The sequence below is a fragment of the Phalacrocorax aristotelis genome, chromosome 3, assembly GCF_949628215.1.
Source record: "Phalacrocorax aristotelis chromosome 3, bGulAri2.1, whole genome shotgun sequence".
Taxonomy (NCBI): Eukaryota; Metazoa; Chordata; class Aves; order Suliformes; family Phalacrocoracidae; genus Phalacrocorax; species Phalacrocorax aristotelis.
Window position 1 is genome coordinate 32955669 of NC_134278.1, and position 17125 is coordinate 32972793.

The 17125-nt window shown below is 41.1% G+C and overlaps 1 protein-coding gene across 2 annotated transcripts in view; it reads right to left on the reverse strand.

Annotated features, from left to right (window-relative positions):
- Window positions 1-2134: 2134 nt before the first annotated feature.
- Window positions 2135-17125, reverse strand: part of COL9A1 (collagen type IX alpha 1 chain) — a 72327-nt gene continuing 57336 nt past the window's right edge. For both annotated transcript variants that reach the window (XM_075087054.1, XM_075087055.1), the window contains 8 exons: window positions 13299-13334; window positions 13140-13184; window positions 11343-11375; window positions 9406-9552; window positions 8905-8959; window positions 6674-6862; window positions 3932-4009; window positions 2135-2706 (listed from right to left, as the gene is read on the reverse strand). In XM_075087054.1, the coding sequence (XP_074943155.1) occupies window positions 2522-2706; window positions 3932-4009; window positions 6674-6862; window positions 8905-8959; window positions 9406-9552; window positions 11343-11375; window positions 13140-13184; window positions 13299-13334 (768 nt within the window). In that variant the 3' untranslated portion in view covers window positions 2135-2521. The remainder of the gene's footprint in view (window positions 2707-3931; window positions 4010-6673; window positions 6863-8904; window positions 8960-9405; window positions 9553-11342; window positions 11376-13139; window positions 13185-13298; window positions 13335-17125) is intronic.

Below are 17125 nucleotides of genomic sequence, written 5' to 3' on the forward strand. Positions count from 1 at the left end.
AAAATAAAAGTTTGCTGGTGAAACTGCAGTTTGTCATTACCACTAACGGTTTATTATTTGTTGTGCTACGTAAGGAGTATTTTTGAGGACCATGCCCTAAATGAGTAAAAAGTGGCCTGATTCTAAAATTTTATGGAACACCCTGGAGTAAACAAGCTAGTCACCTTGCATGCAACTGTCTGGATTTGTTCCTTAAGAATGAAATTCTTTGCGCTCCTCTGTTCTAATGACTTCTTGTGGTATTAAAGTCGGTGATGTCAGTTATGAGAGAGTTTGGCCAAACTGGAGGTGCAGGACAATGGTTCTGTCTCAGGCTTTGCCCAGAGGCTCGGGGAAGGATGGCACAGTTATTTATGCCTATTTTCTTCCCCCATCTTTTTCCTGAAATCTCATGTGGTGCTGCTTCTGTGGAACTAGACAGCAGTAAGCACTTGTAGATAGACTTACTTGTAAAGGTACAACCTCTTTTATATTTTATCATTTAAAATACTGGGCTGCACAAGGAACATAGAATCAAATAATGGTTTGAGTTGGAAGGGACTTTAAAGGCCATCTAGTCCAACCCCCCTGCAGTGAGGAGGGACATCTTCAACTAGATCAGGTTGCTCAGAGCCCCGTCCAGTCTGACCTTGAATGTTTCCAGCGATGGGGCATCTACCACCTCCCTGGGCAACCTGTGCCAGCGTTTCACCACACTCACTGTAAAAAAATCTCTTCCTTCTTATATCCAGTCTAAATCTACACTCTTTTCATTTAAAACCATTACCCCTTGTCCTAATCGCAACCGGCCCTCCTAAAAAGTTTGTCCCAATCTTTCTTATAAGTCCTGTGTAAGTACTGAAAGGCTGCAGTAAGGTGTCCCCAAAACCTCTTCTCCAGGCTGAACAACTCCAACTCTCTCAGACTTTCTTCATAGGAGAGGTGCTCCAGCCCTCTGATGGTTTTTGTGGCCCTCCTCTGGACCCACTCCAACAGATCCATGTCTTTCCTGTGCTGAGGGCTCCAGAGCTGGATGCAGGACTCCAGGTGGGGTCTCACCAGAGCAGAGTAGAGGGGCAGAATCACCTCCCTAGACCTGCTGGCCACGCTTCTTTTGATGCAGCCCAGGACTGGCTTTCTGGGCTGCGAGCACACATTTTTGGCTCACGTCGTTTTTCATCCACCAGTGTCCCCAGGTTTCCCTCCACAGGGCTGCTCTCAATCCATGCATCCCCTAGCCTGTATTGATACCAACCCATGTGCAGGACCTTGCACTTGGCCTTGATGAACCTCATGAAGTTTACATGGGCCCACATAAAGAGATTAACAAAATTAATCACATTTAACTCATTCTCAGAATCTCTAATAAATGTGTAAATATACTTTTAGTAGACACCTTTATCAGACATTTTTCTCCCACATGAGCTCTATTTGGGCATTTTTCTGTCAACACGAGGTGCCAGAGACGTGGCTCCCAGATGCAGCTAGAGAGAAGGTGAAGTCAAAAACCACAAATAGTTTAATTTATAGAGAGAGAAACAAAATAGCCACATTGCACATTTTCCTCTAAAAACTGAGTTTATTTAAAAAGGGAACTTGGGATATCTAATGGTGGTCTTCTAGCTGTTCTGTTCATTGGGATTGAATGTCACCATACGTACAAAACCATATGGGGGGGGTCAAAACATTATTTATTTGGGTTTTTTGTACAACCACAGATGTTACTTCAAAAGCTGTAATCTTTACTATAAAACTTATATATTTCTGGAGCTTAAAATTCCCTTGACAGAGGCTTCTAGCCTTTTGTTTTAATTTAACATCGAAGGAGGCAAGCTGGAATAGGCATCACACAAAATTACGAATGCAACGCAAATTGGAGTGGCAGAGGAAAAGGTTATTCCACACGGCTTACGCACGGGCACCCAGCAATCATACCATCACAGAGATTTACAGCACAAAAGGTGGCAGGGGTGACAGGTTTCCGTCAGAACAGGCTCCCAGCTGTGTCTCTACAATTGAATTGAAGAGCTGAAGGAGGCTTAGCATATCCTGTACAGCACATATATAGTGCAATGACTGTGCATGAAGTGATGTGATTTGCTTGGGAGCGCTCTGGAATTTATTTTATAAGCATAAAAGAATAGCTACAACAGAAGTAAATAAACTGGTCCTTTTTTATTTGATGGCTGAAGACATGTTATTTCACTGTACATTATACATAGGCGTTACGTAGGGGAGGAGGAGGAATCACAGAAACTCTTTATTTAAAAAACAAAATAAAAATAGACAAGTGCCTTTTTTCCCCTCCCTGAAGAGAAAAGGCGCCAGAAAGGCATCACCTGTGTGTTTCTGTAAGCACCACTGTTCCAGCTTGTGTTGCTAAGTACACATTTTGAAAGAATGTACAACCCCTGTGTTAAAAATGCCTTGCTGAAACCTTGGTGGAAAGGTTTCTCCTTGTTTGTATTTCTCTCATTTTTTCTCAGCTGTCTGTGCAGGAAGTAAATTGATGCCGACACTTCATGGCACTTGCGTTGCCCACTCATGGCCCTTTCATGTTCTTACCAGCTCTCTGTCCAGCCTGCATTCTGCAAGACGACGGCTCGCAGTACCCAGGAGGGCCGGGAGGTCCAGGAGGACCAGGAACCCCAGGCTGACCGGCCACCCCAGGGAGACCTCGTTCACCATCACGGCCTTCCCTGCCATAGCTGGGTTTGCCTGGTTCACCTGGAAAAGTGGATGCAGGTCCAAAAATTGGCAGCATATGACTTGCTTAGTGTACATGCAGCTTCACTGAACATCCTGGTCTTAAAAGCTGTACCAAGGTAGCTTTTCACTGCTCTCAGTGGGTTCCCCAGGGAGGTGCCTACTTAGAGGGACAGTTTTCCTCTAATAGTCAACCAGGCTGCATTTACACGTCTACGGCAATGAAAATTCAGGCCCAACCCTCTCCAGTTATACTGGAGCAGAGCTGCTGCTGTAACAGCTATGCAGCGTAACTGACTGCAGCGCCGCAGCCAGCCGTGTCGGGGATGCGTCTGAAGGTGTAGATGCTACTCACTACTGCAGAGTTACATTAGCGCTCCAGAAAGAGATGGATCAAAAATTAATTTTTACCCTCCACTCGGACGTGTTGGAGAAATAGATGTACGGAGTGGAACTGCTGAGCACTAGAGTATCTTTTTACCTCTAAATCTTCAATGAAGGGATGAAATATAGTGATTTTTAGTAAGCCTCTTCCAATGATAACTTTCTAAAGAAGACAACTCCAGGTTTCACAGATGCCCTATGTATCCGCATACACGCAACTGATTTTTTTTTTTTTTCTCCTTTGTAAAAAGCGAATAAATTGTGGTAGTTTCTGTCTATATATACACAGAGAAATGCACTGTGGAGTGATACCTATGGAAATAACATGTTTATTTTCATTCACTTGCCACTAGAGGCCAGTTGTGCTGCACTTATCAGCAAGAATCTGTCCTGGATGCCTATGCCATAACACTGCAATTAATTACCACAAACAGGAGAATTGTATTTCTAATGTCCTAAATTATGAATGGAGATTCTGAAGACTGCTGTGGCTGTCAATGAGAGAGTCTGGGGTTTGTGGCCTTTTTTGTTTTATTTTATGAGGAAATAAATACAATAAAGAGGCAATCACACATATATACACACACGTGTGACTGCCTCTTTTTTATTTAATGCTTTGTATACATTTTTCCTAATCTTTCTACACTGAGATAAATGGGGTGGTAGCTCTTTAGTAAAAGAGCTTTTAATTCTGATTTGTGACTGTATTATGACCTACAAAGTAAAAATTATGAAGTACTGGTATTTGGAAGCTTATTGCTTAATGGACACCTTTTATCTTTTCAAGGCAGCTTGAGGTATGAGTTCTGAATAAATTTTTACTACATCTTTTCTTCTTTATCCTCATCCTTGTTATATTTACCTGGAAGACCTCTTGGTCCAGGGTGACCTTTCAGTCCTCTGCCTGGAAATCCTCTGTCTCCTCTTTCTCCTGGTTCACCTAAAGCAAGTTCATGAAATATTAGTTACAGCCTCTCAGAGGTGAATGGCTAATAAGCAAAGAGTTCAGGCTGTATATATTCTTAGCATCTTTGAATGATGTCCCCTCACAGGTCCTTGTAAGAGGTTTGCGGTTTGTTTGGATTTTTTCCCCCATTTGAGTTATACTCAGAAGTAGACATGTTAGAGGGGAAAAAAAACCCACCTGGGGCTGGATAGTAAGTACCACATGAAATAAACCATAGCCTATGTAACAGAAATAAACCAAACTCTCAGACCTACAGAGGCTATTGTGGAATACAGACTGAGGGTACTGGCATGTGGCTTCTGCAAGACCATGTAAACTCTGCTAATAACAAAATTCTCAAGTGCTCGCCCTTGAGAGAGCTAATGCAGAGAAGAAAGGAGAAGCTGGCTTGCACACATTACAGTAGTCTGTTGACATCCATATAAGATGTTCATAAAAGTAAACAAAGCACTTTTTGTTCTCGTATACTGGTATTACGGAGACTTTTCTTTGGTGGGTGCCCAGCTTTTCTTCAGACTCATGTTGCTCCAAATGAGAAGCATATTAGTAAGAGGATGCTCTTTTTGTGGTTTTGGTTGTAAAGTTCAAATTCTATTCACTGTATATATTCCATAATATTACATGTATCTACCACTCATGAATACACTATGTAAACTCTTGGTGGTTTTTTTTTTTGCTGCAAGTCAAAAGTTGCAAGTATATGCCTAATAATGTTTGAGTGAGCTTTATCTTATACTTCCATACTTTCTTGTACTGCAGTAAGGAGAGCTGTTAAGTAAGGAGGCTGTTAAGTTTGGGGCTTGCCTAGAAACAACACAGCAGAAACGAGGAAACTATGTAAAGAACACAGGAGTCAGTACAAAAGTCCAAGTTTCAGTAGAAGATGCACACAGATTGCTAGAGAAGAAATCTCATCTCCGTGCTTCAGACTGCCTAGTCAACATGGAGATTCAGCCTGTCTTTGTGAATACAGATACTGGAAGCACTGATGTCAGGTTACCCATAAATACTTCTGCTATTTTCAGCCTCTGAACACTTTGGAATAGTGTTTACTGCCGGTTACCCCAAACTTCTCCAACTTCTTATTTCTGATTCTGCCCTCCTTCACTACAACCTCCTTCTCTGAGCCAGCTCTTTTTGGCTCTGGTCTTGCTGATGCTGTTAAAATCACTGTACCTTTGAATCTTCCGCTCTGTCTCATGGTAACACATGCTTGTGTTTCTCTTTCCTCTATATCACACCCTTCTAAACCATTCTCAACATCCTCCTCCTTTTCCCTTTTATCATATGTCCTAGGTACCCTTTTCCTGTCCCTCCCATCTCAGACAACTGCCCAAATGGATGGGGAACGTCCGTTCATCTCTGACCTCTGTGGAACTCTGTAACTGCCAGGAACTCAGATTTTTTTTTTTTTTCAGGGTGCCTGCCATGTACCATCACAACAGCTTTTGCACGTGAGAACGTTCACCACGTGTCTTGTGTCTGAAATTGTATTTCAAGGTTTACTGTAAGGTACTTGGAATTTCATTACAATCCTGATAAGAAAAATGCTTTGTTTCCTATTTGAGTTTTTTCTTTTTATGCTCTGTAGATTTTTTTTTCATATTAACACAGTGCAGCCTGCTTTGTGATAAATCAAATTCAGCATATCAGATCACCTTTGAGTCTCCATTTTTTTGTTGCTTCTGCCAATACAGATGACATTACATTAAATGAAAACAGTAATGGAGCTCCAGCAACAATGCTGTTAAGCTTTGCTTTGTTTGTATTCTAGTTCTCCTCTCAGAGATTTTCCCAATTTTACTTCCAAATAAAACTTGAGACAAAAGTAAATGCTCTAATCCAGTGACAGACCAGCTCTGTGCAGAAACACGATGTTTAAATAAAACCTTCCTTCAAGAAAACAAATCAAACCACTAATACATACACAGTGGTCATAAGACTGCAGAAAATTCTAGTGTATAGTCCTTTAGAGGTATCAACCCTCTCAGTCAGGAACTACAGCAATTAACGTAGATGAAGGGGGTTTTTGTAAAGTTTAAGGTTAGTCAATTTTATTATGGATTTGTTCCTTCCAAAGCCTCAATAGATACGTGGTACATGGTGCAATGTTGTTAAATGGCTCATAAAAGACGCAGATTGTTATCAGTCGCTTGTAATGTGAGAAATCCGATAGAAAAGTAGGCTAGAGATTAGCGAATGAATCTGACTGTTTACATTAGCTTTTGGGACCACAAGTCCTGCAGAAATGTGGTCTACAACCAGACCCAGCAGAGGAAAGAGAATCACTTCTATGAAAAACACAAACCTCAGTCCATGAGAGGGAAAATTAATATCAGGAATCTGACTCAGCTCCTTACTTCTAGTTCAAGGCAGATGCCTCCCCTTTCTCACATTGTATGACTATTTGAAGACAAAAAAGGATTTATAAACAAATCTTGCTGAGGCCAGGCCAATGTGGCCTTTAATCACTGAGGCAACAGTTACAAGAAACAGCTTAGGTTGCTAATTCAGGATCTTTTTGGACTTTACATGCATACAATGTACATCCACAATCTGTAATCCGAAGGGAGAAAAAAAAAAAACACAAAAAACTGGAGCAGTCAACAACTGAAAGCCAGTTACAGAATTTCTTACCTTTAGGCCCTTTACGACCAATCTCACCAGGGGGACCTTTAAGGCCAGGCAAGCCACGGGGTCCAAGCTGTCCTGGGAAGCCATTTTCACCAGCAGGCCCTGGCGCACCTGGTGGCCCTGGTCGGCCAGGAAGACCTGGAGCACCAAATTCTGGCCTCTTAAGACTGGCTGCCAGCTGAGCTAGTTGTTCTGCAATGACCAGGAGGACAGGATTAAGCAGTAAGTGGATCTGAATGGTGAGATTCTCATGTTCACTGAAGAAGAATGTGTATTCTCTGCTACAGAAACCGACAGATCACCATACAGCACCTTCCTTATGTACAATGCTATTTACAAAGTTTGTTACATTTAAGATATTATCTTAGTACTACTAGAGGGAAACTGCATAGGCACACTGTGAAGCAGGGTCACTCTGAAGCATACATCTTAAACATTTAATGTTTGCAAGACTTAAATGTATATGGTTTATTTAGAAACATCCTTATAATTTTCTATTTCAGTCATTTAGAAGTCAACTATCTAGCAAGAAAACTTACTCATGCAATTGCTGCCTGTTAAAAAAGCAAATCTCTCCCTTCATTACTACTTGTTAATACCTATTAAGATCCACCTTTGCAAGAAGGAACAGCTGAAAAGCATGAGGGCAGTCATCTACATAGGACTGCAAAGTAAGCTCAGGCCTTCTTTTTCAGAGGAAAGAAACCCCTCAGATTGGTACCTGTGAGCTCAAGTTTGATAAATAATCAAAGATTTTATGTTGATCTTTCCTTAAGGCAAATCAGCAGGAGCTTTGCTCTGCATTAGGCATAGGATTAGCTTGCCATTCCTTGGAATGGTCTAAGCTAGCTATTCCCTTTTCTTCATCCCCCTTTCAGGCCACTGCGTAACAGCATGAGAGCAGTCTTCCCTTTGCTTAAAGTTTCTATTCTAGACTTCAAATCCATCTTCCAAGCACGCTCTAGAAATAACTTTCTCTGGATACAGCCGCACACAACTCCATATTACATTTGCTATAAAGCCTGCGTGATTTGGCAAAACTAGTTATTTTGTGTCCACAACCAAGAAAAATGAAGAAGATGGGGGTGGCAGATGCAACGTATCTGAAATAAAACAGGAACTACGGCAAGCAGATGCATGAGGAAGACTGGGGAGAGTAATCTGCAGGAAAAGCCTACTCAGGAGCTGAACTTCAGTTGTCTTTAAGCTGACAAGGTTCCAGGGTCCCACTTGCATTTATTTCTCTTGTTTTTCCTTTTGTCTTGTTTGGTTTTTTTTAAGCATGACAGCATTGACAATAATAGGGGCTCTCAAGAGTGATACAACGAAGACAGTCTAGATTTTTCCCATAGCCTTCTCTTCACTGCTAACTGATGGTTATGAATAAATTCGAGCATCATATCTGACTTCACTATAATCCTCCTCAATATTACTTTAAAAGGCATTTTTATCCTATTAATAGAAAGTTTTAAAAAAAAATCCCTGTTGGGCAATATCAAGAACAGTGATGACTACTGATAATTTTTAGATTAAATTGTGAGCAGCAATTTCATCCTGGTAAACTCTTAACATTACAAAGGCATAATATCCCTAAGGACATCCTCAATAGCAAGTACTGAGAAGTATCTTTTGTGCTTACAGGGCAGCATAAATTTTTAAATTCAGTAAATCCCATGCGCCCAACTGTATTAGAAAAGCTCCAGATTTCTGCGTGTGTCAAGAAGAGCTGAGCAAATATAATTAGGGTTTTGAACATCTGCCTATTGCTTCCATTTTAGGGTATGTTACCTACAGAAAGCCTCTCTCTGTGCTCCTTTTTTTTTTTTTTAATCTATCTATTTTGCACATAGTTTGCTTGCTGTAATCTAATAGCGTATGAGTACAAATGGCAGGACAAGCTTTCAGTGAGGCCATATACTTTCATAGTTGTAAACATAGCAAGTGATTTCTACTCAAAATATACATATTTCATAAAAACACTCCCATCTATCGCCTGGTTAATATAGTAATAGTTGGAATCAACAGATTTCAGTACGGCTGCAAAGTATATATAAAATAAGGGACTCTCATATTCTCTCATATTTTGTCCACATTCACATGTGGGAAGATTTTCTGCCCCTGCTACAACACTATTTGTTCTGGATAAGAGTGGGAAAATCTTGCTTGCCTCCACAGCAGTAGGTTATGCTGATTTAAATGCACAAGAAACATCACATACTTCTTAGCATATTTACCTTGCATGACTCTCATGCAAACCTGCTTAATGTGCTGATCGGTTGGTTCTTTCCCCTAGGATTAAAAAAACAACAGTTTAAAAAAACAATTGCTATCACAATATGTTTTATAAGTGTGCCTGATGTGAAAAATGCTGGCTGGTCAATAAAAGATGTTCCAGTCCCTGCAAGTGCAACTATTACAGCCAAAGTCAATTTGACTAGCAAGGTAGATACTATGTGTGATATACTCATGTATCAAAAATGGTACATGCACACTACAGCAGTGGGGCAGGCATAAGAAAATGGAGCTGAACTGAAAGCTGAGGACCCAGGGACCTAACTCTATACACCCCTAAGATATCTCTGGTGCACAAATGTGTCTGTTGTGAGGGACAGTGTATTTCAAACTGTACTGTGGCACTTGGGTTTTGCATGCGTATGTAGCTCCTGATGCAAGAAAAGGCGTGCAGTGACAGCTAAGCATTCAAAAGAAACTAGTCACATTAAAACAGTACTTACAGCTGGACCTTGGCTGCCAGGCAGACCTGGGGCACCCTGCTCACCCTGCAAGCCACGTGGTCCCGGTGAGCCTCGTGGCCCTTCCATGCCAGGCAGACCGCGACTTCCCTCAGGCCCACGGGAACCAGGGTCTCCAGGATTACCAACCTGACAATGAAAGAGAAGATTTTCAGTGGACTGCTATACTAGCGTTAGACTCATTCTGACATATGAAAATGGTGACAGGAACTATTCGCAAATGCAAAGCAATGAATGCTGGGATATAGAGTTGTTGAACAGCTTCTTTTTAAATAAGTGAGTGGAATCAGTGGTTGTGTGATTTATAAACTTAGAGAGGTCTGTATTCCTCCCTTAAAGGGGAGAAGTGGAAAAATAAGATGTTCTGACAAAAGAGGCAAATGGGCATCCACAGTGATATGCACAAGATGTTGGGTTTTTTGTCAAAGAACAGATCTCCTCTACTTGGTTTCTACTTCGGCCCTCGTGCACATCACATGCAACTTTTTAGTCATTAAGTGCTCCTTAAGTTACAAAAATTCCAGCTCCCTGCTTGTTCCACATGCCTTTCATTCCCTTTCATAAAAAGTACTGCAGTAAGCGCCTCCAAGTTACTCTCAATACAGGTTATTGGACTACTATTGATCAACTAACAAAGAAAAAAACCAACCAAAACCACAAACAAACCCCCAAACCCACAACAAAACCCAACCCCCAAACCAAAACACACAGAAAAAAAGAGCCTACACACTTACACTTCCCAAATCTACTGGGGGGGGGGGGGGGGCAGGTTGGGGGGACACAACACCTGTTGAAAGAGGCACTCAAAAATAGGTCAAATTACTCAACTGTGGTATCAGTTAAACCCACAAGATGGAGCCAGTTCTCTTTCAGCTCTGCTGCACCTCAGACAGCTAATGCTGTCCCTGTCAGAAGAAAACCCAAAGACCATGCTCCAACAGATACATTTAGATGACAGCAAAATTCCCTTCGTGGACTATACAACCAGGAAGCCATCATTTCTTTCTTGCCCAGTCTGGGGAGTTACCAGGTTCCCTTATGGATTTCTCATCCCTATGAATGTACCCACTAGTACGACAAGCACTCTAGGGTCTCATCAAAAGAAGAGGATTTTAAAAATCTAGGGAGCTAAAACTATGGATTTCTCCTCTACGTTGTCTATTCCTCATCTCCTTCCTGTAAGATCTTAATTAGCAGTAAACACTCTCTAGCTTGCATTTGCTTAGCCCCAAAGTCACACAGGCCACTGAGAACACAAGCATAGCTCATTTTGTTACATTCAGCCTCAGTTCTCTGCAGGAAGAGCTGTTGATATGTTAGTATCACAGTCCAAACTGTCAGCTGCTCTAACAATCCCACTCTTCAGCAATTCTGAAATAAAAGAATGTGTTCAGTGCTCAAATTTGTTTTCTTATGTGACATGCAAGTTTCTGCTCACCTTCCACATCAAAGCTATCATTTTGTTATTTCTAAGAAAAAAAAAAAAAAAGAAGGAATCTGGGCCATAAACACTTCTACTTGCATAGACATCACAGCCATGCTGCTAGCTTTTTCACAGGGTAGATTACAGACTGCACGCAGCCACTGCACTGGGTCTCCTTTCTATAAAACACCTACTGTACAAAGAGTGCATTCATTTCCTTTAGAAAAAAATTAGTTGGTCAGAAAACTGCTGTTGAATAATGCTTCTGTTTTATGAAGCTTAGAATTCAGGATGTGAATTCCTTTCCAAAGCTAATTCATTTTAATATTAACTGTATTCAAAATTTTAACAGAAGAAATGCTGTTGGAACTCATTCAATTTAACTGTGATAAAGAGCTCAGCTCATTATTTGTATTTTCTTTCTTAAATCAGAAAACCATCTACCTGACCTACTAGACCTTTGTATTTCTGTAACAGTGCTATTCATTATACTTACAGCTCCCTTTGCTCCTGGTAATCCCATATCACCCTGAGCAAAAATAAGACAGACTATATTAGAAGAGAGTATCCATTATCACAGACATTACAAATGCAGTAAGCTTGACATGACTTTTTAAACTTCTTTTTTTTAAAAAAAGCTTACATATTTAGTCGGTTTATGAAAATTGCACCAAAAATGAATTACAATTCATTTGGAAATAAACCTTAAATTTCAGGGTTGGGGTTTTTTTTTTGCAAAATTCCTCTCAAAAACATTTCTGTAAGGTACAAATAAGAAAGCATGTTTATTATAATTGGGTTTGTATTGCTTAGCTTAGAATTAGACTAATTGGTCTAACCTCTCAAACCACAACTACAGCACAGGACAATCTTAGCAGATTGCTTGAGAATCTTTAGAGGAAGCATTATTTAATCAGGATTTTCTAGTTTTAAAGAATTAAGGATATTTTACAGTGTTGTGTTAGCCCTGACCAAACTGCAACAGAAACCAGGAAGCTGTCTACCCAATGTGCTGTGAAGAAGCCAAACCCCTAGAAGTTCCTGCTCCCAGCAACCTGGCTCCTGGCTTGAACAACCCTGAGATCCCTCTATCACTTGACTGTAGTAGTTTGACTAGTCAGAAGCTTTTAGTTTTCCCTTTGCACTGGGGAAAAAACGCTTCAAAATCTTATAATCACCCATGAAATAGATTAACTCATCTATTTTGGTGTTTACATATTACTCTTGGAAAGATTTCTGAAAATCATATTTTCCCAATTCCTAAATATCATTGGTGAAATAACTGATTTCTAACAGTCAGAAAGACCACTTTGTTAATGAATATGCCATAAGTGAAGTAGAAGTAACAATTGTTATCGGTTTAAAAACAGACTAACAGGCAGCATATTTAAACAACCCATAGTATTGCTTCCTGGGAATATGTACAGTGATAGTAAGGCTGCATTACTGGACATTTTGCTCACTAGGGCTGTTAATTAACTTTAAAAGCCTTTCAGAACTGAGAGTGTAGGAAAAAATGCTCATTTCCAGCAAACAACCTGGCTACCATTTTTAAAATAGGGAGCAGTTTAATTCCTTTTGAAAGAGCAAGTTCTGGCTTTGCTGGATGGGGCCCCATAGGAGCTGCTGGACTAGCACATTTCTCTTTCTATAGAAAAACAAATCCTCTTTACCCAAGGGCACATGACCAAGGCATTACCTATGTGAATTCACAACATGCCACATTCCCATGGTATATACACCTTCCTCCAGCAATATCCCAGCGCCACAGCCTCTTCCCAGACAGTTCACCCTCTCCCTAACAGCCAGTTGCTACATCTTATTTCCAAAGATAAAGGCAGTACAAAATATTTCCATCCAGACTGAGTTATTATGGATATTTATGACATGTGCTCCCGTTTCACTTGACTTAAACTACCTCCTCATCCTTACTGGCTCAAACAGCAAGAATTTGTGTGTGTGTGTGTGTGTGTGTGTGTGTATGCATATATATATATATTTATACATAGATGCTTGGTGTATCTCTACATATCTATCTAGCTATCTATAGATACACTCCCTTCAAGGCAGCCTGCACTGTACTATACACCTAATTTCAGAGTTCTTTCAAAACAGCTGGAATGGCGTCACCAGGCTAATAGAACTGCTGTGCTCTGCCATGCCCAGTTAGTATAAAACTGAAATGTGACTTTCAATGATCAAATCATACGCTTGAAGCATTTCAACAATGCTTTCCATTTTTAATTTATGACACCAAAATATTAGATGAGGTGAATAGAAAACAATGCCTTACCAAGTCACCCTTTTCTCCTCCATCTCCTTCTGCTCCAGGTGCACCCTATGTAAAAGAAAAAAAAACCACATACTATCAGCCTTCAGATTTAGTCAACATAATGTCCTGCAGCCTTTGGCAGCATGTCTTGAAAGTACCATGAGCTGTAACACGACTTACTTGTTCACCCTTAGGTCCTGGTTCACCCACTGAACCCTAAAAGGTTAAAGATAAAAAAAAAAAAAAAAAATTTGAAACTGCAGGTTCAAAAGCATAGTAAATTATCTTCAATCCTCCATACTATCTAGCATTAATGCAAGAGACCTTTAAAGCTGCAAATCTTTAAAAATTACAACAAAAGCACTTAAGTCTTACTATGTAATTAAGGTGGTAGATTGAAGGCAAATAACAGCATGGAACATAAAACCCACTGCCACACTGGATGGTACGACAGGTCTGTGATGGATGCACTTGACTACTTGGCCAAGCTAGCGGCAGTCTGGTTCAGGCTCCAAAAGAAGTAAAAGCCTAGGTCATAACCGGGCCAAGAACTTCTCTACTTCCAACCTGTTATCCAAAAATCCACCCAGGAACAGGGTGACGTAGGGAGCACTGATGCATACGGCTTGGAAGCTGGCACACCAACCATGCGATTAACACATGAATAGCAGGTGGTTCTTCCAAGGCTCATTTGTCAAGGAACAAAGCAAGCTGTGCGTACAAGGAGTCTCATGCTTACCTTTTCCGTCGCATTCAATTTGACTACAAACCAAACGCTTTATTCCAGAAATAGGACAGCCTGAGTGAGCCTTTTTCAAGCTCTCCCTGATGAGCAGTTGCCTGCATGGCAGTGACCTCCCCTTGAGCTGGGACTCCTCTCAAGGTCACTGCTTGAGGATGAGAGACCCCTTACCAGCTGCAGATCTTTGGTAACTGACCGATACTGCACATAACTGTGCATTACAGTGCACTAAGATTTTCTGTTGGCAACTCTGAGTCATGATTATATCCTCTGCACTAAGTAACAGAGTGAACCTTGCCATCAAACTTGTTAAGTCTCACTTTTACAACCTCTTACTTCAATAAAACTTCTTTTGCTGATATCTTTGGTGGTGGTTCTTTAAGCAGTCTAAACCTCCCCTGCCACAACTTGGTGTAGTCAGCAGAATGGCAAGTAGTATCACTGATTACTTATGGAAGCATGGAATAAGTCCAAGTCCCAACCTCTCAGAAGAATAGCCTTGCAAACACTGGCATGACCGCGGTGCCGTCAAAGGACAATTAAAATCAGCAAGAGGAAATGCTAAGGATGGTAAAGGAAAGGGAATTATTTGTAAGATATTATGCCCTGCCTAAAAACCACTTGTCAGTACAGGAAACATAATAACAGAGAGAAGTAAGATCTAAAAGATGAAATAGAAGTCAGGAAGACAGCTCAGTTATTACTGTCCTTACAAATTGAGCAGCTACAGAAGCAGTTACAGGAAGAAAAGAAAAAAAACATAATTTGTAAGAAAAGGTTGAGATGATGCTCATGCAGGCTCCGCATCCCCCCATGAAAATTAGGAAACTAGTAGTGTCCCCAGAGGATTGGGATGGTGATATTTGGGGTGATCCTGATGACTACAATGAGGGAAATGACACCCCCCTGTTCCCCTCAGAAACCCCTGAATATGAGGCTAGACCGATCACTAAAACAGAACATGCTGAAGGACCTCGGGGTGGTGCTCTGCGATACACTCTGCAAACCATTCCCTGGGATACATTGCAATTAGCAAACTTGCAAGAGAAATACAGTGGAAAGCGAGGTGAAACTGAATACTCATGGTGTGTCTGCCCGAGCAGCAGTGACCGAATAATGTTTGGTGCAGATGAAACAAACAGTTATTGGGGTCCGGGAGTTGTCTTAAACCTAGGACCCGACCCAGCAAATGAATCCCATTCTATCACTCATAGGGTAGCTTACTGGGCTGGGGGAATAGGTGCCTTGGAATGAGGTGAATCTCCTATAATTCCCATCCGCTCCCTAAGTGAGCTCTCCACCACTGTCACGAAAGCCACCTGCATACCAGCTATGTACACACAGGGAGAAGCCAGTGATACCCCAATGTTTGCCATGGTAGATTATGCAATGTTAAAGCCACTAAATGAAGGAGGCACTTACACTTTGATTCCAGTTGGTCCTCAAACACTATTGGTGAAACTCCTAATAGACATGGGAGCACAAATTTCAATACTAACACAACAAGATGCTTAGAAGGTCGTGTGCGACCCAGATGGCAAAGAGTTAAAGTCACTGGGGTGAGTGGAGCACCGCAAAAATTAATTCATGGCTCCCAGGCAAGAAGGACATGTCATCTACTGGCTTTGCAGTTAAAAAGCACAATGAAAATATTTTGGGTTTCAACATTTTGACTGGATGAAACTGGCACTTGCCAGGCACAGCGTGTGGTCCTACGGTTCAAGTACTGACCCCAACCCTAGTAGAAACTGGGAGGCTACAGTATGCATACTCCATGCAGCTCCTGCACTCCCTGATTTTAAAATTACCAATGTACCACTGTGTCCAATTTCCACTATAGCACAAAATTGAATTTCTGACATAATAGCAGACTTGGAAAAACAGCACGTTATTTCCAGAACCTACCCCCCGTACAATTCACCTGTCTGGCCAGTCCAAAAGCCAGCTGAAAGATGACACCTGACAATAGATCATGCCAATAGAGCTCCACTGACAGCTGCAGTACCCGATATTGCAAGTTTAACAGCTGGCCTACAAGCAGCCACACACCCATGGATGGCGGTACAAGATGTGAAAGATACGTTCTTTATGGTCTCCTTGAAGGAGAAGGATAAAGAGAAATTTGCTTTCACTTGGAAAGGTATACAATATACCTTTAACAGATAAACATTGCTCATGCTGGACTTGCTGAACTTTTACAGACAGCCTCCTCAGGATGGGAAACTGTACCAATATATAGATGATATTCTGATCAGAGAGACATCCCCTGAAAGAGTGGGGGAAGCAGCAGCAACAGTGTGGCAAGCACTATATAAAGCAGAAGTTGAGGTTCCACCTGAAAAATGTCAAGGAGCATGCAGAGAAGCAAAAATTTTTAAGTACCTGGTAGATTGTAGGTAGTGCAGCAATTCCACCCATTGGAATGGAGTAAATTAAAAAAAATATATATATTAACTAAGTAAAATGGAACAATTGCAGATACCCCAATCTAGGAAAGAAATACAACAGCTTACGGGTACTTTAGGGTACTGGAGAAAACATGTACCTGGGTTTCCTATCATTGCTTACATAATGTACTCACTTTTACAAAAAGGAAAACCATGGAAATGGAAACCAGAACATGAAGAGGCAGTCAAAACCCTATCACTGGAACTCAGGGCATATCAGTCACTGGGGCCAGTACACCCCCACGACCCTATTATAGCAGAACAGGGTTTTGCAGAACATGGCATTTATTGCAGTCTATTCCAAACTGGCCAAACAGGCCAAAAAGCCTTTTAATGTTTAGCTCAACTGCATTTAAAGAGACAGAACAGAAATATTCTGAGTGGGAAAAGGGCCTTTTGTCTTTAGTCAGAGCACTTAAACAAGATGAAAAAATACACTAGGGACAGCCTTGCCAGACTAGAGGGCCATTTAATTTGCTAGGAACAGTTCTGAAAGAAACTGCTGCCCCAGAAGGAATTGCACAGAAACCCACCACCAGGAAATGGTACGCCTACCTGATGGGAGTAGCAGATGAAATACAATTGACTGAAGGACATACAAAAAATTTCCACATTACAGATGCCTATAAACACCAACCCATTAGCACCAAAACAGCCATTTAAACCTTCACCAGTTCCAAATGCACCTCCCCTCACTGACAGAATACCAACTGAAGGCATTTGGTTTACCGATGCGTCAGCAAAGTGAGTAAACAGTAGATGGTGGTCTAATGCCAGTGCTTTAGACATTCCCACTGACAAACAAGTAATAGAAGAAG